The 24581-nt window shown below is 37.9% G+C and overlaps 1 protein-coding gene across 4 annotated transcripts in view; it reads right to left on the reverse strand.

The window, feature by feature from the left end:
• NOL4 (nucleolar protein 4) overlaps nt 1–24581 on the reverse strand; it is a 201398-nt gene that overhangs the window by 73954 nt on the left and 102863 nt on the right. For all 4 annotated transcript variants that reach the window (XM_040587951.1, XM_040587952.1, XM_040587950.1 and 1 more), the window contains exon 6: nt 11419–11702. In XM_040587951.1, the coding sequence (XP_040443885.1) occupies nt 11419–11702 (284 nt within the window). The remainder of the gene's footprint in view (nt 1–11418; nt 11703–24581) is intronic.

A 24581-nucleotide genomic window follows, 5' to 3' on the forward strand; every position in this document is an offset into this window, starting at 1 on the left:
CATGACCTCTACCCAAATATAAAATGAAGTTAGAAGCAACATTCAAGAAATCATCCTGATTTTAACTACAATGCACATAAAAGACAATCACACACTTTTGTCTACCAGAGCACCTGAACACAAAGTTTAGGTGTGTGTCATTGCAGGTACCTCAACAAGAAGAGATGAGATCTTCTTAAGTTCCAGATTCACCTGTATGATTCCATCAATTTGAGGTCATGACCACTGTTCTCATCAGACAAGTGGGGAAAAAAAAAATAAATATATCTATAAATAGATACATATATTTATATATATAAAAGAGTGTGTGTGTGTGTATATGTATGTATGTATATGAAGAGAACAGCATCTATCATTTCTATCATTACCCATCAGATCTGGGGGGTAGCTCATGGCATAATCATGATGAGAAGAATGAAGAAAGCACAGATTGAATAGTTGTGAAAGGACACTGAGAATGACAGTCTGTGACCAAAGCAGCTGATGAGAAGAAGCATCTATATGGGAAATACTCAGTTGTACCATGCCAAGATCTGAGCAACAGCTGCAATATTTCATAGAAACACTGTGAGCGTCAAGCTGCAGCAGCTTAGTAAAAACTCTACAGATGCGTATGGAATCCATTCAGTATTAAAATGTGTCATGATATGCCATGCTTACATGAGTGGAATGAAAACTCACACCAGTTACAGAACCCTACCTCTGGCTACATATTTTCAGACTTGCTCATATGTTCATATGCTTTCATCAGTGCCCCATGAAGAGTAAATGTTGACTGTTTACACAGTTCTCAAATACCAGTTTCCAGGAACTTTTCCTGATTGCACAAGAATACTGTTCTGTAATACTTTTAACAGTCAGTGGCTTATTTGTTATCCTACATTTTGCAAAATCACTTGATTGCTTTCTTTTGACTGCGTTTAATAAACATAATGCACATTTCACAGCTTTCAATGCTTACCTACCTCACCACCTTGCCACATAACTAATGTGGATGCTGCTTTTTTAATTGTTTCTTTGAAGTATTCAAACCCAGTCACTGATGAGATGAAATATAAGGCAGGAAGTTTTGATGGAACATATGGCAGACAAAACCTCAAGCAGACTGATAGGGATTATTGGAGGTTGTTCTTTTTCACTCCCTATTCTGCGGGCAATAAGATACTACTAAAGAGCATCTGGGAAATCCACCTAGCAAATCCCTTGTTGTTGCAGGATCTAGGACATCAGCAATGATTCCAGTACCTCACTTTTTTCCTGTGGCGTATTACAGCTGCACCATTGTTCTTTCCTATAAGGGTGAAGGTTATTAATCAGAACTTCATGGATGTTGTGATGTTTAGTGAGCTGAACTGTTGCAGATCCTCTTGGAGTAAATGTCTATTACTAAGGTTGCCAATTCCAGAGGACTGGACTCAGTAATTCAGGTGATTCCTTACAGTCCTCTTTTCTGGTAATTGATATTACTATCTACGTCTATTTTCTTTCTAAAAATAAAATTTCAGATAGGTCTTCCTAGGAGTCTTTGGAAGCAAATGGAGGAGAACAGAGGAGAATTAACACAAAAAGCTGAAGCAGCAAAAGGAGGGTTAAAAGACTAGCAACAAAAAGAAACATGAAAGAGAAAAAAATAGTGAAATAGTTGAAAAGTTGAATTTTACTTCTTCCTTCATTCATTAAAAAATGACCTATTCAGTTCTTTCACATCACCTTGCAAATCCAGTTATGTGAATAAGTAAGTATCCAAAAAAAGCATTCCGTGTTCTAGTGTACCTAATTATTCTCAGCAATTGCTGTAGAGGGAAAATGGAGAGCACACAAAAGCACAGTTTGAAAGTGTATCAAGTATTCAGCAAGACATTTGACGAGTGGCATTCAATCAACAAAAAACAAGATTAGCTTGTGAGATGTCTGTAAGACAACTAATAAAAATTATATTTATTTTAAAGCCTCAGCAATATGTTGTTATAAAAGTCATTAAAGAAAAAAAAAAATCTTTGACTTCTTTCCGCCCTTTCTTCAGCAGGTGACTTGGTGTATAGAAAATAATTCAATACCAGAAGAAAAAATAGGGCTAACATTTTGGGATTATCAACTTCTTGAATAACAATATATTTTTGGAGGAGTCTAACATTTGTAGAAAGTGGCCAATTATCAAGCCGTTCATCACAGATTAGTTGAGGATCAGCTCTTCAACCTCTGCCTCTGAAAAATAAAAAAATGACAGTTCATTAGCTGTAAATAATATTAAGACTAAACATAAATGTAGTAGGTAGCAATTGTTGCTGCCCCATTATATCTTGCTCAATTTACCATCAAATAGTATTTAATCTTCTAAGAGCAATATTTGCTCTCAGTCTTTTTTCTAGCTGGTAGAGGAGCTGCGTATGTGATAACAGAAGAAGAAAAAGCTGCAGTGAACCATTTGACCTGGTAGGACTTCAACACAAATTCAATTTCCTTCCTAAGACAAAAAAACAACAAACAAAAGACAAAAGCAAGAGTTAGGGATTGAAGGATATTCATTGTAACAAGGCCCAGCCTTCCAAGTATCTGTCAGGAACAAACCCTGGTTGAAGTCAACAGCAATTTGCCTGAAAGGTACAGAGTTGGGTTCCTGGGCTGTTGAGTTACAAAAAGTTCTTGGCTGTAAACAGGGAGGGAAGTAGTAATTTCGTACACCTTACCTCACTGATCGCAGATGCACTTGATAGCTTTCTCTCTTGTCTGAACAGATGTCCAGCCACTAAAATCAAGTTGGACAAAGTCCTGCATCCCCTCTGGGTACAACTGCTTCTGTTTCAGTTTGAGGGACCAATGACTCCAAAGGTGAGTGTAAATGAAGATAGACAGCTGGATCTGTGAGTAATACACATGCAATCTGGAATCAACAGCACCACTGTCTGATACTTGACCAATGTGCACTTGTTCCTTTAAAAAAAAAACTTCTGAGAAAATTTATAAAAGGTCGCATTAAAAGTTATTCTTTTCCATGCCAGTTCTACATTAGCTGGGATTTCATACGCATTTGGAGCCAGACTGTATTCTCCATTACAGATATGTAAATCTGGGGTAGCATCATCAACTTCAGTTTAATTGACCTGGATTTCCATCATTGTAATGCATGCCCTGCAGGAAACCAATTTCATTTTCAAGAGCTTTCACTGAACATGAAAACCTGCTACTAAATATACTTCCAATGGGAAGAATTAAACATAGAATTGATATTGTCATAGACAAAGGACTTTGATGAATGTGACTGTGAGAGAATGCTAAAGCATTCATATCTTTAGACAAACACTGCACTGATTTTTTCATGCACCTGTAGTTTTCTCTCTTCATAACAACATTCTATTTTGCTATTTATTATGGGTAACTCCCAAAATCAGAAGATTCAAGTCTGGAAAAAAACAGTGCTTTATAAATTCAACTTCTTTTTCAAGGAAAAGGCTTATTAAACCATTATTAAAATAACATAATTTTTTTGGTACCAAAAAGGTACTCAGTGGTGTATAACAATTCCCCTATCAAAGAGCAGCAAAAAAGAAGACAGACCTTTTTTTCTTCATAGAACTATACTTCTTTCTCCAAACAACAAATAAACTGACTTTTGAAGCTGTAAAATTGTGATTTTCTCAGCTTTCTCCCTTTCTAAAAGTGGGGGAAAGTAAAGCCAAGGTGATTGATAAAAATGGTAGAGGAAAATATAACAGACTCAGACTTTACAATGACACCAACCTATAAAAACCCTGTGTATGAAGTAGGCGTTAATAGGGAAAAAGAAAACAGGCTAGTTTGTCTTACTTGTGTAGGTGAGTGGGTAGGGAAAAATGAGATCACAAAACTCCTTGCATACACTGTTTTCTGTCCTTTTGTTAATATTTTCCATGCATAGGAGAAGAGAAGGGGCCTATCTCCCTCTATTGTAGTGTATCTATCTCCCAAGGAGGTGTGAAAAACACTGGCATGTCTACTACCTTTGCACAAACCTGAGTACAGCAGAGAAAGAAAAAGGTGCATACTTCAACAGAGCATTTGAGCCTGCCTTCACACACCAACAAAGTGAGGTGCAAGCCAAAAGATGTTGTAGCCTTGTATTACCCACCATGATGGCAGCGGGGGTGGATTTCAACTTCAGTTCACTTCTATCATTTTCACTTTTGAATCTCAGTACAAACTGTTTCCAAGGACTTAGTGAAAAGCAGCAATGCTGCAATCTATAGGATAACAATTAAGGCACAGCTGTAAGAAGTCACCATCTTCTCCTTGGTGTTGTGGTTGGAATGGTGGAAGCAAGCTGGGATACCTGTGGAGCTGCAGGCTTTAGTCTGTGCTGTCTTGCTGCTCCACAGGGTGTATATCATGCACTATCTTTGCATTCTGCCCCATTCTTACGTTGGTGTTTACTCAAACACTAGTACACCACTAACTTTTGTAATGTTCTGCCTATACTTTTCACCACACTTTGCTTCCCTCCTCATATGTTATTCATTACAGTAGCAAACAGAATTTCATGCTAAGCCTCTTCCTAGTCTTAACAATTAAGACATAAAATAAGGCTGTCAAACATTTGGACTGCAGACACTTAAGATATTTTCATTAACAAAACAGCAGTCCGTAAAATACGGCATTGCTTTGACACTTTCTGTCCTGCTATGGAAATGAAATAAAATATAACAATTAAAACAAAACAAAACAAAAATCCAGTTTCCTTTTATGCCATACGTAGGTAGCAAGATCCAACTTGAAGCAAGAGAGATGAGTGAGAAGTTCTGCAGAGGATGAGTTGGAGTCAAAAACTCCTTTCTGAAAGGCTTAACTAGCTCCTAATTCAGTTTCGTTATCAGTAACTTGGGCACTTGGCACCATAAACTAGAATGGCAAAAAGGCATTTTCTTTGAACCAAAAAAAACCCGGTATGCAGAGTTTACTAGTATCCTCAAAAGAGGAGGACACACTTCTATCTTACACTTTTTAGCCTTCCTTCCTGCTTAGAGCTAAGGTAATCATATCATGTAAGAACCATATGACAATGTGCTCCAATTCAGCTGAAACCTGTCTGTGCCATTTGAATATAAATAATGAACAATGATGAAAGAAAAAAAGAAATGATAAATGTTTTCATTATGAAGTGAAAAAAAAAGGAAAAAAATGTCTCCAACACTGTTCTTCAACGTGCCAAATTCCCACAATCTGTATTTTACCTCTTGCTTCAAGTAGATGCACTCCTATTTCACACTCCTTTAAGATTTTTTTTAACACATTTCTTACTAAGTGGCTCAATAAGCTACTGCTGCTCTATATAAAAGCTCACTGTAACTCCTGAGGACCCCACTTCTACATGCTATGTGCTATATGCTCCCTCATATACTGACCATTTCTCCAAGCGAACCTGCACTAAAAATATAGGCAAAGGGGAACTAGACAGTGACTTCACGCGCCACAGAGACACAGTGTCAGATGTGATGATGTTCCCTGGATATTAGGAATGACCTTTCATATTTTCCTAAGATACAATCATATCTTTAAAAATGAGAGAGAGAGAAAGGAACATATTGAAACTCTACCTTACTCTTCAGAGTTCATGTCTATCTGTGGCTAAATTCATGTGTACTTTCGGAAAACAGCTGGATTGACGATGCATCAGCAAGTTACAACAGACTAATCAGTATATTTGTATATTCAGGCCAGGTTGATTGGACAGTTGTGCCTGGCTTCCTTCTGTAATGATGAGCTTTGGCAAAGGAGATGTTACGAGATTCTACAGCTGGACTAACCACTGAAGATGACCAAAGTTTTAACTAGGGCATCATGCAGAATGTTAAATGACTCTTCGCCCAGGATCTCACATCCCCTTTCAGATCCCATGCAATGTTACCGTCTTTAAATACCTTCTTAGAGCAGGACCTGTCTTATAAGTGGACAACCTTCCAGCCTAACCTGCTGTAGTGTAAATGCATCCATTACAACACCAGTTTGAAGTTGCAATAGTTGGGAATAAATGGCCCCTGGCACTGGCCCATGATGGTAAGACTGGTCTTTACATCAGGCTGAAGAAAAAAGCTTGAGAAACACTTTAAGAGTCCAACATTAAAGGAGTGACAGAAAGATCTTCCTTTTAGAAACTACATGACAGCTCTGCCTTGCTGTGAACCACTGTAACTATAATGACATGAACATCAGAATGCAGTAGTATAATTAAAGGTCATTGTATGCAGCAATAATTATTTACTGTTCTCTTCTTTAAAACTTTGCTTTTCTTTTCAGACTTAGAGAAATATTAATTATCTTGTGCATTTCTCCATGAAGCCAATTAGACACTCGGCTAAACATAACGCATATTAACTTAGCCTACCATACATACAGAGGGCCTGGAGGTGTCCAGCTTTTCTATCAGAAATTTTGTCTGGTAAAAAGAAAGAAGACATTAATCAGCTGCCTGCACTTAGTAGATATCTGGACAAAATGGACACATGGTATGTGTCCTCCTTGTTACCTTACTTTAATATATCTCCCAGGCGTTCATGATCAGTAGTATGTGTTTCTGTCTGGGAAATCCCAAACAGAAGTTTTGCATATTAGGAACATCCTTTGCGATAGAGACATAATGAACTATTTATTGATCCAGGTAAGATACATGGCATGATATAAGTACAGCTGGTTAGCTCAAAACCTGTTTTCCCATACTGTATCACAATAACCTTGTTATGCAAATGCAGAAGAGACATCATTTCAAAGGAGTGGGCTTGCTGTATTTCATGAAATGATGTAGAAAAGATAAAGAGATAAAGCCATATAATGAGATTTTAAAAATAAAATATATGGTCTAGGAAAAAGCAATAACACAAGAATCACAAATCAAAAATCTCAGTGCTACAGAGACTTCACCATGGTCATACAGAAACCTAGCAGTCTCACACGTAAGTATATAATAATCTAAAATAATTTATATGTGCACTTAACTATTTGAATTCATAGAATTGCATTTGCAGATCATTTACACATTAGTTTTATAACTCTTTTGTCGTACAAAGAGCCAGACCTGTTAAGGTAAATTTATGTATATATTTGTGCAGCTATCCAAAATTTCACTGACTTCAGTTTAGCTCTAAATGGTTGTAGAAAGTTCTGCTGCCGTGAACATCTCCATCTTATTGAAGGATGAGCTCCCTGATATCAGCTTAATAAAATCATATATATAAAGTATATACATACACATATACATACATACTTACATATATGTATATACCAAATTTTTCATTGCATAACATTTTTCCAGTGAATGGTAAAACAGTTTAGACCAGATTTTAAGGTTATGTTACAATTTGGCAACTCCATTTGGCATGTGGTCTTTTTACACAGAGGTTACCACACATACTCACTGCCTGAAACTGAGGATTCAAAGAGGAAAGTTACATTGTCCACTGAAACATCACACCTGTTTAAAGAGTGTTATCAACATCAGTTTTAAAAGTCATATTCTGAAGTGACTGAACAGAGTATTCTTTAAATAGTATACCCTAATAGCTGGAAAATTAAAATTTGTTCACAGGGTTATCTGATCTCCAGTCTTACATCAGAGTCTCTTCTGACAAGAAGACTTGATTTGTTATTCCCAAAAAACTACATTTCTTACAAATCACTAATGATTTCCTCTGTGTACATTAGAGAGACCTGATTTTAGGGAAATGTTAGGTAACCCTTTTTGGACATCCAAGACTCTTTCTTAGACTGAAGCCACCATCTAGCAAGCCTTCCATATACCATAAGCATATAATTGCTTCAAATAGGTATTGACAAGACGAATATTCTAAATATTGAACTTCCACAAAGAAATAACAATTTAAAAAAACAAAACATTTGTCTATTAGCTGTCAGATTTGCAAAGAAAATATGATGGGAAAACTACAGCTTTTATCTCAACTGCTTCTTCTGATCATGTTTCTGCAGTATGTACAAAACGATCAATCAGAACTGTATTGTCAAATGGTGGAGCCCACCTCTACACAAGTGAATGAAGTATTGTTCTTGTAAACAGTGTTGTACAGGCAAATACTTATAGTTTAACAAAACTGCTTGTTTCCAGAAAAAAATAAGCTCCCTTAAAAAAATTGTGATTTGGTCAGGAGGTATAATATGTTGATAATTTTCAACAAAAAAAGTAGTCTTTTGTCTTTTTGTGGCTAGATTCAGCTCTGATATGTTATCTTTAGACCTAGTGACAGGTCAGAACAGATACAAGTTGACCAGATAAACTGTGGCTGCAAATTTAATAAAACATACATGATGCAGTATCCAAAAAGGAGATTCAGACGCAGCAGATAGGGAATATGTCAGCCAACAGATCTTCCCGGCTCCAGCCCTTTGACTCTGGATTTCACAGAGTCCTTGCCATCTCAAGCAAGTAACATCATCTGCAGGCTGAACGGGCTGCGGTAGAAGCTGGAGGAAGTATGATGTATTACTTCCTGCAATGTTAGCCCAATAATTAAAATATATTTCCCCTGCATTTAGAAGCCAGGTATTTTCTTCGCTAGCTTCTTGCATAACTTTTCTCAATTCTTTGCCACATAAAGGTACTGTAAGAATACTACATCATAAGAAATGGCATATCAATTTGATATTTGGTGAATGCTGCAGATTATTTTTCTCATGAAACACGATTAGAGGTTACACTGAACACATTTGCTTACCCATCACTACCAATATTGCCATTATTCAGGTCTAATCATGTCTGATAACTGTATAACTGTGAATGGCTTGGTGGTTAGATGCTGCGAAAGCACTGGGAGAATTCCTAGATGACTTCAGAAAACGACCCATATACTTGTATTCTGAGCAAAAAGGATATGTGAGATGTGTTTCCTAGTAAACTATAGTACTCTATTAACCTTACTTGTTCTTTATTTTGTTTCCTTTATGGCAGAGAATTAGAGTCCTGGCTAGTTCCTTGTGATACAGTATGCACGTGGGCAAGGGTGAGTACTGCACACAACTAGGAGTTTGATCTTCTGCATTGTTCAAAATTAATCGGCTCAGTAACGGCCAGAACACTCTTCTGGAAGGGCCCAGTAACCTGAATCACCATGGGAAGGCAAGAGGATCTCCTTGATCAGGTTTAGGGCTTGTAAAACATTCTCTGACTCTTTAGCATGTAAGATACCACTTAAGGTAAAGCAGTAGTAATGATTTATATGCGTGTATTTATATGCATATGAAACACTGAGATGCTGTACAGTCCCATTCTATTCTAATACACTGATGTTTTTTGTTCCTTCTAAAAATACTCTGTAACTTTTTTTAAATGTAAAAAGTAAGAGTAGAATTAATCCATAAAATATGAAATTGGCCACAAAAACGTTATTTTACTCTACATTCAGTTTAAAAACCTTGTGACAATTTTTTGTCTCAGTAGTGTGTTCTTCCTGAAATCTGCACTCCATATTTAATAATCTTTACTGTATACCTAATAAATCATATACTTAAATGAACTGTAAACATCAAAATGAGTTTCACTAGTACAAAAAAGGGAGACAAATCTGCATATTGTTTGCAGTATAGAGTGGGTAGGATGACAGTGAGTGATGAAAGAATGTATCGATGTGGGGGATGATTCAGGCCTCTTAAAATTTGTAGAATAACAATAAGATGGCTTTGACTGTCATCTCAGTTCATTGCAAACAGATTTTTAACACTTTTTGATACTTTTTTTTTTTTTTTTTTTTTTGCATCTGAGTTGGAACTGGTTAAAATTAGAAATGTAACACCAGGCTAATGTTCTTGTCCTAGCTATAAATGAGTTCCACAGTAAAACTGTTCCATTTCTTCCCCAAGCTTATTCCTGATTTGCAAGAGTAATGGCAGTAACTGAAGTGTACCTTAGGCAAAAGAGCCTGTGTGTCTATCAATATTTGGGTGACTGGCCTATAAAAGGTTCACTGGAACAATGTGCCCTGAAGCAAATGAAGATACCATTTCATATTAGAGAGTTTGCGACTCACTGTGCAACAAAGTACTGAGTGAATCCAGCACTGCAGTATGCATGCACTCAGAGACTAGAGATCTTCAGAACATTTTCAATGAAACGGAAGGTTTTCCAAACAAAAATATTCAATGCAGATAAACAGTTTTTCATAAAGATTTTATGGAGACGGTTTTGGGATACATGACTTGCTAAACTGGAATGGCCGAAAAAGACTAGCGATCTCCCATTTGGTCTTGAGAGCTTTCTTCTACCCACCAAAACCAGATACATGAGTTAAAATAAATTTCAAGGGGGTTTTGTTGGTTTTTTTTGCTCCACAGGCAATGAAGACGGCAGTTAAAACTTTAACATCAATAAATGCTGTTCTCTAGACATCAGTCATGTACAATCCCTTTCTGGATATACCTAGAAAAAGTGATTTTCCCTATCACTCCTATTGCAAAGCTGTGCAAAAAATGTGGCCATTCAAAACATATCTATATTGTCAGGTAATTTTGTGGTGGGCTACTGAAAGCTGGTGACTAGCATTAATAGTACTTGGATCCAGTACTCACATCCTATTATTGCTGCTGTAAAAGTGGCAATCCGGTTGGGAGTTATCAGATAAAAACCAGGAACTTGTCACCAATAAGATAAATGGATAAATTCTATGATAAAGGACATTTCTTCACCCTCCCTACAGTATTCCCTCAACACCCTCCTAGAAAGTTAGTATATCTGATCTATAGGATCCATCTTCATATACAATATAGCCACCCTTGCTTCTCCTTACCCACATGATGGAAACCACAGAGAAAAGCCCTCAGGGGATTACAGATTTACAGCTTCTTAAAGCAAACTTGTCATTTTTAATTCAGGTTAGGTGCCTGCATAACACAAACAATCAGGAAGGAAGCAAACCAGCTCCTTTCAGATGCTGAGAATTCACATGTAGTAATCGGCTTGGGCATACACACTTGGCATTCATACAGATTCATTCTACAGATATGTAATACATGTAACGAGATGGTCATCTATAAATATACATAGATATATGTATCTCAGTATGTATACATATATATGTATCACATTATATACATATTTAAATATACTTATTTTTTTTCAAATGGGTAATGTAGACAGTTCTCAATAAATGGGCTGATAAAATTCATGCCTGATGGAGAACTGCAGGTTTTTTTCAGTGTGTCAGCACAATATATACGCCTATATATATGTATTCACCCATGTACATCCACATACACTTAATGTACGTATGCATCGTATATGTATAACAGAGCATACAAATCTATGTATAGCATTTGAGTAATGATGTGACAAACATTAGGCACATTGCATTAAGTGCTTAGCTGGGAATAACCTTTGGTTTGGCCTCATAAATCTTTTCCTTTTCTAAGCTACACACTTCATATCTGGAGCATGTGGAAGCATCTTACCTTGCTTCCATTTTCTCTTGCCTCCCGTTCCATCTTGAGATCAGATATTAGGAGAGTCTTGTATTTGTTCTTTCCATTACTGCTGTGATCATCTAGTCTGTATTCTGAAGTCAGCTGAGCAGAGAGGGGACTGTCACTCAGGTTCAGAGGCTGCTCATCCTGCTCCAGATTTGTTTTGCCATTACTGTTGGTTTCTGCCATCTCCCTGCAGTGTGTTCCCCCTGAAGCATTGGAACTGTGTCCCACGGTCTCATTGCCATTAAAACTCTCTGCGGCTGAATCATCTATTAAAAAATATATATTTTCAGTCACATGCCACATCATCATCTCTGTCCAGTTCAAACATAATTTATACCTTCAAAATGTTTTCAAAATAGAATGAAAATTGTTTATATTACTAGCACCAGTACATTTCTGCAAAATGTGCACACACACTCCTCCATGTTTTCAAGTAAAAACTTTATGTAAATCCATAAAATATTACTAAGTTAAGGGAAATTATCTGGGCTGACACCTTAGTGTCACTGTGTACACAAAAGATAAGTATCACAAAGGATTTTTAGGGACAAAGTGACAAAGTCTGCCTTAATCCATCTGCCTGTCCATATGTCTATGTATCTATTTAGATTCTTGTACCATACTCGTTATTGCAGTATTGCATATTTCTGAAATCAACAGAGATGCACATGGTACTGAGAGAGAATCTACTTCTCAGGTTTTAAGGGTGCAGAGCAGCATATGTCATATCCATAAACACCCTCTTGCACAGATACGATGTAAATACATCTGATGTATTCACTGCTGGCAGTAGAGATTATACTGGAAAAGCTGACTCCAAAAAGAAAGATCCTCTCTTCATTTTGTTCGGGTGCTCGATCCCTTTGCTCATTCATTGTGTGTCATACTATATTTAGAAATACTGTTCAATAAAGGATTAAATCATCAACCTGAAAGTTACATCTGAAAACTCTGGATGTGTTGCTGCTACCCCTAAGATTTTACAGCTGAAATGTATGATTGATCTGTGTCTGCACATGCTTATGGGCTTGTGTATACTGTGTTTGTCAGCACTGGAAATTGCAGCCTGTGCTACTACTCAGTCCTTTAATTCTGAACAGCCTGGGTGCCAAAAGATTATCTAGTAGAACAATTCATCCTTCAATGGACCAAATGGCAGCAGAATTTGGCCTTACTTCTTGCTCTCTAAAGCACCTTTTTGCTGGCAACTTATATGGTTTTGCTAATGGTGCAAACACCTGCCTAGGGCTCTATAAGCCTATGCTTATCACAGACAGTGGGAAGAAGCAGCTGGAAACAAAACCAGGGAGTTAGCAGCCAGGAACACATACAGATTGAAATTGGAGATACGGGATGAGATGGACCTTAATGTATTAGTACCTTAATATACCATCTGCTCTCATGCTCTTCTAAACAACTTGCATGGAAAAGAAACAAACACATTTATATATACATGGAATGAAAAAAAAATAAGTATCAGGCACATTATCTTTAAAGGATGGGCTTAGCAATACTCATGCTTGAAACAACATGATTAATCATATTGTTGACTCTCCATCATTAATACAGTAAAAAACAACTATTCAGTGCCCTCAGAACATAATTTTAAAAGTGAATAAAGTATTGTATAAATGGGTAATGATCTAATTCAATTAAGTACTCAGAGAGCCATTGACAAGCCATCCTACATCAGTGGCTTGCTTGCTGTACACATCCAACACTGTCATGTCATGAAGTATACAGGACTGGGCACACATTCTGAACATATTTTTCTAAATTGCTTTGTTTTGTAAACCTGTAAAAATAAATCTAGTATAATGCGAATACATAATTAAAAAAAACATAATTAAAATGCTTTTATTTAAGGAACACTTTTTTGGTTTACAAAATCCTCTATAATTAATGGCAGCAATAAAAAATAAAACTATGTTTTGGTATGGACCACTTTTAAATTACCTTCTGCAAATATAAATGCATACACAATAAAATGCATAATATTCCTAGAATAAGACTTTTAAATGTGTACACCAACCCGACTTGCAACACAGGAATGGAAATGTTCTAATTTAAAAACCTATGACTGCTTGAGGATTTCAGCTCTGTAAATGAAGAGGGTGAGCATGATTTATCCTTAATAAACTTTCTATCATGCCCTGAGACTTATGTCTTACAGGCCATAACACACTAAAAAGGTTAAAATTCTAAATGCAGTTTCAGAAATAAATACACAATTCTATTATTCTGAACTAGAAAATGGCATACTAATATTGGGTCTTTGCTTTTTTTAAAGAAAATAGCCATATTTACAACTAATTTTAAAAGCTGAGATATCAGAAAGAAATTCAGATTTCTTTGTTTAACAGAGAAGCACTTTGGTTACTGCTGATTTGTATTTAGTACTGTTAACAGGTAATTGGCTCCTTGATTATCAGTTTAACAAGTGACAGTTTCAAATTAATTAAATCAATTACTGAATTGGTCACTGACTGAGGGATGCTCCTCCCTTTGAACGGCTCAGAAAATTCCCTGCTGTTGGAGTACAGAGAGAAACAAGTGAGTAACAAGAGGATGCAGAGACCCACCTAAAAGCTGGGGGTACTGCCTACTCTGCAGCACACAACTCTGATCCCTAGGGAACTTCTCTGCGCCTGCACTTGAAGGTTCTGGGCCACGCAGTGCAGAGCAGTCACTACTAGGACATAGACGGCTAAATGGGAATGGTGGAGTAGGAAGAGAGCTATGCCTAGAGCCAGACGCAGGAACAACCAAGTCCAAAACAAGGCTATTAGTTTTCCCTTGTAATCATGAGTAACAATACTTCTTTTTTTTTTTTTTCCCCTGTATGATTAATGGTTGACAGCTAAAACTTACACATGTGTGAGAATGTTACAATACAGAAGAAAGAAAACCAACTACATTTTTCGTATTCTTTCTAAAACACAACCGTTGAAAAATTCCTGTGCTGAGTAAACGTGGTCAAGCATTACAGTACTTTGAAACAATAATATAGTATTTACATTATTTTTGTCTTTACTTAGCAAAAGCTCAGTTACTTGAAACTCGGTTTCTACCATAAAGTCAAATACCTGCTTTTACAGTCATTTAACCTTGCTTGTTAGAGATGGGAGCTATTGTCTAGTCAGGACGTTCAGGAGAATGGCTACAATGGCTATAAATCACACTTTTGCCAAGTAAATATACATATGTGCTGCCATAAACGAAATCAAGAAAAAAATCCAGTGGTTTAGTGCTAGTAGTTCCTTACAGATGTTACCATCCCTGGGCAGCTGGTCTATTTTTGCCAAGAGTAAGACTACTCTAAAGCAAGAATTTCTGAGGTATCAGAAACACAGACCATATCAGGAATAACTGGTTTGGGGGAAAAAGGCAGGAGGGTCCGGCCCACGAGAGGAAAGGCACGTTCACCCTTAGACATGGGCAGCCACTGCCCCAACATGTGCCAGCCCTGCTCACGGCTGCTGGGATGAGCCACCCCCAGCTCCTGAGCCCGCAGAGACTGCAGGCCCTCACAGCTGCCAAGGGGCAAGGTGGTTTCCTGGAGACCTGTTCCTTGGACCACCCTCCCTGGTGGCAGCTGCCTCTCCGGGGGGCAGGAGGTGTGACCAACTCACGCCTTCAGCACCTCCCAGGGCCGCGGCTATCCGCAGGCATCAGCCATGACAGCATATGATAGCCTCATCAAACGCTGCGGTTTGCTCTGGGCAGGACACGTCTCTAGAAACTGTGCACTTATCAAGCCCGTATCCCAGGATGCTGGAAGACTGGAAGCACAACTACAACTGGTTTTGTTACTTAAGCCTGAAAAGGGAGAGTCTGACTGCAAAATGTGTTATGTTTCACTTCTGGAAAACTGCCAGCTGGTGCCTCACCTACGCACAGATCCTGCCTCAGGGATTAAAGACCACCACCCCTCAGAGAAAGACTTGAAGAGCAGAGGGAAGGTGTCTTTGGACTGGGCAGCAGCCGCTTTCCCGAAGCAAGGAGTACTGTCCAGGCTTAGGCATGGACTTCTCAATCATGGACGAGTACTTCTTAAACCTCCTGATGTCAAGATCTCCTTCTCCCACCTTGCACAGAGCTCCACGCTGATCCTCTGCTCTGACCAACACCCTCTGGACACCTTCAGTCCAAGTACTCTCAGTGTTAGGGATAATTCTTAAAACAAGAACTGCAGTAATTTTCCTACTTCAAGTTAGTTTCTTATTATTCATCCCATTGCATTAGAGCTTCTACATCCCCTTGAGGTCAGCTAGACACAAAGTGGCACTAGCTTTGTTTCTGCACAACTGAGAAGCCCAGGCTCCTGACAGAAAACTTTCCAGGCTTGTTGCAGCCACCACTGCGTTAGCTTCTCCCCCTGCTTTTGAAGAAAACTTGGAAATAGTGGAATAGACAATGCCAAAGAAAGCCCAAGTAAACAGATGCTCTGAATATGAGTTTTGATTCTCAAAATTGTTGCATCCTTCATTTCAATTAACTGCCACAAACATTTGCATTACCATGGTCTAAACTTCTGCCAAAACCCAGTTTCTTCGTATTTAACACCTTGGATTCTGCAAGGTGATTTCTGTAGCAGTTGATAGTTTAAGGGCACTCTGATTTAGAGCAGAAAACCAGATTTTAATTTATAGAATTGTGTTCTCCTACCAAGTAATGCCTAGGTTTATGAATGGGCAAACAACATACACTGTTAGGATTCAAGATTCTTCTGTTACAGGTTAAAATACAGTTCTTCCACCCAGAGAGAACTCTTCAGACCAGATATGTCAAATGCTCAACACCATTCTCAGTAAGAGTGTTTTTTCAAAGGAAAGCAAGTTGAAGTATGCAGCAAATCTGGATGGAATAACAAGTCCTTCAAACACCATTTTTTTCTGAGAGCACAAATTTAAGATCTGAACTCTGATTTAAGTGTCATTGAAGTACTGTGAATCTCAAACCTGGGTACATATATATAAATCTCACTTGTCTTCTTGAGAGAAAAATTTCCAGATGTTTTAAAGGATCTCTTGCACTACTCTTAGCAATCAATTTCATACTATAAATCAAACAGACTTTTCATATTCCTTGCTGGAAAGTTGGGAAGAAGTCAACAAGCCATTCTACATAAAGACAGATCTCTCAATAAATCCTCTCCCTCTCTCAAATTAATTCCCAGGCGGGAATTCAATTAATACTTAGAGTATGCTTAAATAGTTTATATAGCTGAGATTTCAGCTACCTGAAACTTACTGCATATTTTAGTAGTCAGCAATCCATAGTGTTGGCCTTCAGCAATAACAACAGTAGTGTGGCACACTCCTGCAACCACACAGCCACACGGAAGCTCAGATCTGCTGAGAAGACAACATGGTGATGGGTCAGGGAGCTAAGGAATCCTCTCACCAACACTAAGCATGAAGCAAGAGCCCCGTGACACCAAAGCAGCTCTAACACAGCTCCTCTTTTTTGCCATGAAACAAGGCAGATAGCCTACTTTAACTAGAATTTAGAAGAAAAAAAAATGTGGGAAAGGCAATTAACCTCATAGCACCTTTGGCTCTTTTGAGATATTCTGACTACATGAGGGCATTCGACAAGTCAAAACCCTTCCTGGTGATAATGAGTCCAATTAATCACACTAAGTAAACTAGGCGATCATTGGGGCCACTTCCTGCTTTATGAAGCAGAGAGCAGAGAGGGCCACATACGCAGCCCAAACAGACACTGATGCCTGCAGACTCCAAAGTAGTATGCACCCAGGTTAAATGAACACTTTGAGTGGGTTACCTGTCAACACAGCATCTCTGAGAGCAGCAGTTACTGTAAGGTGGGTAACTGCACTTTCTAAAAGGAGGAGATGGGATGTGAATGAGCTGAGTGGGATGAGTGAGACCGAAGTTTCCGGCTGTGGAAGTGCAGACTGTCATAAAAACCACTCTAAAAGATTGTCTACCAAAGTCCTGTACGATGAAGCTTGCTTTAATCTCTTTGGGCTGGATATCACCAGCCCAGACCTTGCTAAACACTGCCTTACACCCTTAGGATTCTGTTTCATTTGAACAGGATCACTTGCAAAAGACAGCACTGCAGACCAAAGACTGATAGACTCCAGACACTTTAGTTACTGTGCTGTTCTTTTTTAACCTTTGGCTTCAGTCATGCAAGTGTTTTATCTTTTCTATGTTAAAACACAACTTTAATGAAAATAATATTTGCTACATAAGCAAACATTTAAAACTAAGTTACATTCCTTCTGTAACTCCACAAACCCAAGGAATGCTAGCAAACCTTCCTAACAGGAACTATTGAAAAAAATGCTCTACTGGCAGCAACTGACGGCAGGCAGTTTTGGGAGAGGAACACCATGCATCAGACAAAAAGTGGTGCAGGGTGCTGACTCACAGAAAATTCTGTAGTATGAAATAATTATAGAGACTTTCTAAATTAACTGATAAAAAGGCGAGGTCACACTTCACTCCCACCATTTTTCACAAGGACTGTTTAATACCAATTTGTCACAGTTATGTATTCGGTTATGCTTCATTTACATCACAAGTCATGTTTCAAGCACAAGTTCAATAGATAACTTAGAAGTCAGCCAAAATCAACTATTTCTATTCATCTTCTCTATTTCCTTTCATATTATGATAAAGGGAAGAGGTTCTACTAATGTAGGTATAAAGGTGATTTCGCACCCTCTATTATTCGTCTTTTTGTAAAGCATTGGAATGGCCATAGTTGGTCAGATCAAAAATCTGTTTAGTCCAATATCCTATCTCCAGCAGTGGCTATTAGGAGATCTTTAGGGAAGACAATAAGGCAAGCAGATACAATTCTTCCTTCTATGGCTTGCTGAGCCCTTAATAATTTTCAGCTCAAGGTCTTTCTGAGTTGGATTTGGTTTCCAGTAACCTACTGATACTCAACAGATTTCCATGCAAATATCCAGTCTCTCTTTGTACTATGTAAATCTCAAGCACCCTTCTCTGCTCCTCCAAAAAGTTACTGCCACTATTTCTGTTTCCACTAAAATGTCAGTGCTGTGTCAAAGAAACAAGGCAGGAATTAAGAGGCTGGCAAGAAGCTTTCTAGAATACAGAGTGAGGTGATGTGCACACAGTTCAGTGCCTTCATTCGCAGTGAGACTGCATTTGCTCCACTACAATAACATGTGTTAATCGTCCTCTTCGGCTAACCTCAGCAACATCAACAATTTTATGTTTTTCTTTGGATAGCTTTCCTGATGTGGTTGGCTTCTGTGAATTCAGCTATGGAACTCACTACATGGACATTTGAACCTGGAATGTCCATTAGTTTCAGTGTGATGCCAATCAATGAGTCCCTCACTGGTGTCTTCAGTGATGGAGCAGTAAGTCAGGAGCTACTTCATATCATCACTCACTGCATGCATTTATGAAAAGAAAAAGGAACAAAAGCAAACTACAAAACTAATCCTTAGTATTGTCAACAACAGTACAGTAAATTTGATATACACATGCACATACACAGTGGAATCGGCATTAGCCAGGCTGTAAATCTTATTTCATTATTAAACAACTGCCCCAGTAATTCACAGTTTTTCCATGGGTAAATGTCTCTTCTTGTTGGTGGCACAAAACAGGCAGATATGTTATTAATTATAACATTTAATAACAGAAGAGTGAGCAACTGCCACTCCATCAGCAACTATCAGAGAAATAATAGTACTCTCCTGTTAGTCACAGTTTTCTAGAAGGGCTCATTTATAAAGATTCATGAGTGACTGCATGCTTACTTTGCCTGCAGAGCTACTGTCCCTGCATATACACAAAGAGATGAAGCAGAATGGCTACTAGGAGACTACTGCACATGTAAATAACCAATTAAATAGCTCACTGGGTGCATACTATTTTTATTATCACAATGCATCTAGTTTGTACTTGTGCTTTGGCATTTCTACTTCAAAAGACAGCCCTCATTGCCCCTTGGGAGAAAAATCTCTGGTTTTCCCTTTACTCAGGAGAAACCTCTAGGGCACCTTTTGTGACAAAGGCTCTGTCAAGCAGTTCTTAATACAGAAAACCTGCAATTCTTCTAAAAGTTTTCATGCTGCGTATAGGATCATACTGGACAGCCAAGATATCTGGGATTGAGAATGTGGCTTAGAGCTCCATCTCTGGACAAGCATTGCAGGAACAAGTCCTCAGCCCAATATCATATGAATGATGCCAGATATATTGCCTTATGACTCATCCCAAACAAGACTTTAAACAGAGCAGTTTATAGATATGAAGCTAGGAACTGAGGAAGACTGGGAGACAAGCAGGTAAGCAGGGCTCAGGACAGACTAACTCTGACTTTTGAGATTCACTAAAATTCCAACCGTGTACAGAACATACCAGTGACAAAGATATTTGAGACTGCAACATGTTAAGAAGGAGAAAGATAAAGCCTTTTCTTTAACATAAAAAAGAGGTAACCTAGGAGATATCTTACCCTCTTCTCTTCCCTGCCCAGCATGGAAGAGGCTTATGCTGCTCTAGCGAAAGGCTGCTGTGGGCAGCAGGAGCTGCCACCGTTCCCGGCAGCAAGAAGTATCTGGTGCAGTGCCAGCAACAGACAAAAGAGTAACACATAGGTGCATGTTTGGTGCCTAAAAATCAATCCAAATGGGGCTGAAAGGAATTACATTAAACCTATCTACCACTTGGACCTAGTGCATGTGTGTGATGATGCATTTTACTTAATTAGGATGTAACCAGAAGACAAAAGCAAAGAGGAAAGATCAAGTTGGAGTCAGTAGAGGAAATAATCTGCAGACTGGATGCCCCAAACACTGTCATTTTAAATAAAGCCCTTTAAAAGTCTAAAATTTAGCCTACCAGCTTTAGTGTGTTGAGTGGGTTCACAGAGTGATATCAGTCTGTACTTTCTTCTGGAGGGGTGAAGCCCTGAGCACAAGCAAGATAAATGATCGCTTGACAGCTCTGCACCCCCTCAGCAAACTGCTGCCTGCTCTTCCATAAAAGCAGCAAGGCTATAGAAAGGCTCGTTACACCCACTCCATCAGTAAAACTGGGAGAGAAAGGGGCAAGTCTTAAGAGCAAACAGAAATGGCTGCTTTGAGCTTCTCACATTCTTAGCAACATTTAACCCAAAATCTGACTTGGGCTCCCAAACTTTACAGTACAAACTGCTGAATTTGCCTGTCTGCTATATACCTAGCAGAAAACTGAGCAGAAATTTCCTCTTTAAATATGAAAAAAATCATACGCCTGTTAATATTTTGCCTACCACTAGAAGACTACAACGAAGCAGAAATAAGAAAAAAATCTTACGTACCCAACAAAAGAATAGAATAGCATTGAGAAAAGTTATCTATATATGCCCAAATGTAGGAAAACCAAGAGTTCTGCAGTTCAACAAACACTGCTATTATATTTTAAGTTTCATTTTTGAACCATTCTGAAGACTTGCAAGCATTTTTTACTTTACTTGTAATATATTTACATGTACATTTACATGTACATATGTAATTATATATATTTGTAATGTAGAAGCAGTCTCTGTAGCTATAACGTTGCCATTTAGGTGCATAAAAGAAAGAGTAACTACGTTAAAAATGCCCTGTCAGCCCAGTATTTTGGGTACCTCTAAAATAATGAAAATAGTTTGAGTTGACTGCATAACTTCCAGTAATAATATTTCTACAAATAGTTCAGATTCATTAGACCCTGCATGATCAGGTTTGTACCTCTAGAGTTCAGGATTTAAAATTGGCAATGTATTTTTAAAAAAAATATTTTTACACAGAGAAGTAGAGTTTAAAGAATTGAATCAAGTAAATTAAAACCATTTTATTGTTGTTTACAATTGCATACTAAAAGCTAGGACATGAAAAATGCTTCATAACGAGAAGTGAAAGCATTTCTTACCATGTTCGTAATTTTTTCTAGTTTTCATTTGATAATGTTAGTAAAATCAACTGGCTTTTACAAAAGATTTGGTTTTCACTCTAGAATAATTCTGTCACATCCTTTCCAAGCACTTCTCTCCAGTCACACTAACATACATGCTTTCAGAAAAATTTCATAAGTCAGCAGAGTAAAATAAGTACCTCTGATATTCAAATACTGAAATTCAGTTTAAAAGTAGGTAATAAACATGTAATTGGGAAAAACTAGAAGAAAAGTATGTGACTGTGAAGAAGGAAATTACATCCTTTGTACTTCATCACAGTTCTGGCATTATCGACAGTGAACTAAAACTTCCTTGATATATTAGGGAATTGGTGAACCTGAGAAGTCAGAACACTAAACATCCAAGTTTAAGACTCCATTAGGGTTGCCATTTCCTTATTTAATGACTGCGATGTAATTTACATTTTTGTTGAGACAGAGTGTCAGTGAGTCAAGTGTAATCATTTTGTTACAGCTAAACTGTAAGTTTAGAAATTTGATGAATTCCAGAGCTTAGAAAGCTGCTGTTACAAACTTGAGCAAATAAGTATGTTTGAGTGATATAAATTATATGTCCCTTTTCAATTCAGTTTGCTTTTTATTGTATCACTTTAAAATGCTTATGGATGCCCATGGCAGCATGTACATTACTGTCTCCTGATTTGAGTATGCCTTTGGTAACTGCAGTAAGTGGCCTCCTCACTGCTTGAGTGAAAACAGTATTCTGGTCACACGGGGCAACACTTGATAACAAACCTGATGGCCTTTCTCCATCCAGCAAGCAATCATTTTAAAATGTTATGTTCCATTGTGTTTTCCTAATATTATTTTTCACTGTACCAAGTGAAAGTTAAAAATATTCAGCATCTACAAAGCTAAGCACCAGCCCAAACACCAGAATGCAAAAGCTGACAACAGACATCAGTGCTAAGGAAGCTTTACCTGAACACAAAATATTGCTACTGAGGTAAAGAACATAAGCATATTGCAAGTCTCCCTAGCTTGTTGATTACAACTACAGCATCAAACAAAAGGGGGGGGTGGGGATAAACAGTGCTGATGATTGGCCTCCCTTCATCAGTCTGAAAAATCTGTCTGCATAGTAAATGCCAAAACTGCCATGAAAGATGCACTGGCATTATCATATGCATGGCACTAGAATAGTCTTGGAAGTTTACAGTAGTTATTTTTTTTTTTCCTACCAAGAAATCACAGGGTCCAGGACAGCAGAATCCCAAATCATGTAATATATCTTGGGTTGAAAAATGGCAAATTCACAAACTCTGTCCACAAACATCCATGATTTTAGGTCTCTGCCACCAATTGTGTGATATCAAGCAGAAGACAGCAGACTTCCCATGAGGTTTTAATACTACAACAAGGTCTCTTCTGCCTTCATTAAATTCACCACTTTTAAAACCCAACCACCTCATAACACTACAGATAGACATGTTGACTCCCCATTTGACTGGCAAAATCAAAACATGCTTTCCTTTTCAGAAATTACTTTTGGCAAAAATAAAACATGCTCTTTCCTTTTCAGAAATTATTTTAAGCACAGACATCAAAGTCAATACATTCTTTTACAATTCCCAAAACATAGCTGAGCATTTGTCTAAAAATGGACTAGAATAAGAGGTATCTGAAGACAAAAATAAATGATTTTGCTAGATGGTCTGTCAGCGCATTATCTCTTGCAAACCAAGTTAACTATGGTTCAATGTCCACAAACTTCACGAAGCCCAAAGTACCTTATAGATAGTTCTGGCACATCCACTGCTATTCCTCACTGCGCACTTGAAACCTTCACTGCCAAGCCACCTGACTAAGTAATGCTTCTCTTGTTTCGAACTTTCTCTCCCACTGCAATGCAGCAATCTGCGCTTGGCGGGGAGCAGAGCAAATATGAGAGGGTGCATTGAACAAAAGTGTAAATGAAAAATGGGAAAAGTTGAAAACTATTTATGCTTGAAAACATTTGCATGAAGACCATCATTTTACAGTTCCTTTCTGAGACGCTAATGCCAACAGAAACACTATGGCTTCTCGGACATAATACTATTTTAGTAACTTTCAAAAACTTTCTTCTCATTAAAGGCAGTCGGTTTGCCCTTGCTGAAACATCACTGAGAGGCAGCCCCAAAACCAGACTACTCAACAAGGCCAGAAAGTAGAGCAAACAGAATACCACCTTTCAGAGAGAATCCATGAACTGCTTTGCAGTTCTTCGCAGACTGGAGAGATTTCTCAAGAAAGAAAATAACTAGTTCATGTTTCTAATTCACTTAAGGGCTTTTGGTAGCCCAGCAGGATTCAGCAATGGGACAGTCCACACACAGAGTGTTTGCAGCACGTGTTTTTCCCGGGCTTTACAGTATTGCTGAGGTACCATTACTGATGAAAATTAAGAATGTTTTAATCACAGCAAATCAGTCCTATTCTCACTAAAATTCTGACAATTTATGTACCGATTGTTGTTAAAGGTCAGAGCACTAGAAAGGGAAAGAATAAAACCATACCAGAGTCCAACTGCAATACCTGCTTGGTCTTCTTATAATATGGGGTTGGCTGAGAATGAAGGGGGGGCATAAAATTGTGAGAAATTACTGTTTGCTGAGCTGCCCCAACAGAACTCTGTGTGGAAACCAGCAGGCTACTCCTGGTAAACAAAGTATCCTGCCCACAGATGATATTCTCAGTTACAAAGCTAGCTATGGGAGGAAGGGGCAGCCTAGAGCAAGAGCACTTAACAGGAATGCTTGTTGTTATTTTAAATAACAAAGTAAAGGACAATGACATTGCAAAATCTGCTGTGTAATTTCTTTCCCCTTTAAAATCCATAAACAACATTATTTGCCCCATGATACACTTTGTATTTTGAAGGGATCATCATTGCATAGCTACTTTAATCTAACTGAAATGCACATTGGAAACAGAAACAGCTGTATGACAAACAGCTGTATGACAAACCTGTTCCCAAGCTTTCAGAAAAGTTAGAAAATATAGAGTATTTGCAAAAAACAATAAAGAGAATGAGCAACAGTTGCTGATAGTCTTTCTCCTGCATAAATAAACTTTAAATGGCTATCAAAACAACAGAATCCTAGGAAGTTTTTTCAAATCCCAGATCATTGCTTTGCAATTCTTATCATTACCTTCATTAACTGATCACCTTTCTTCCTAAATGACAATTATATACCAATT

This window comes from Falco naumanni, chromosome 3, assembly GCF_017639655.2.
Source record: "Falco naumanni isolate bFalNau1 chromosome 3, bFalNau1.pat, whole genome shotgun sequence".
NCBI lineage: Eukaryota > Metazoa > Chordata > Aves > Falconiformes > Falconidae > Falco > Falco naumanni.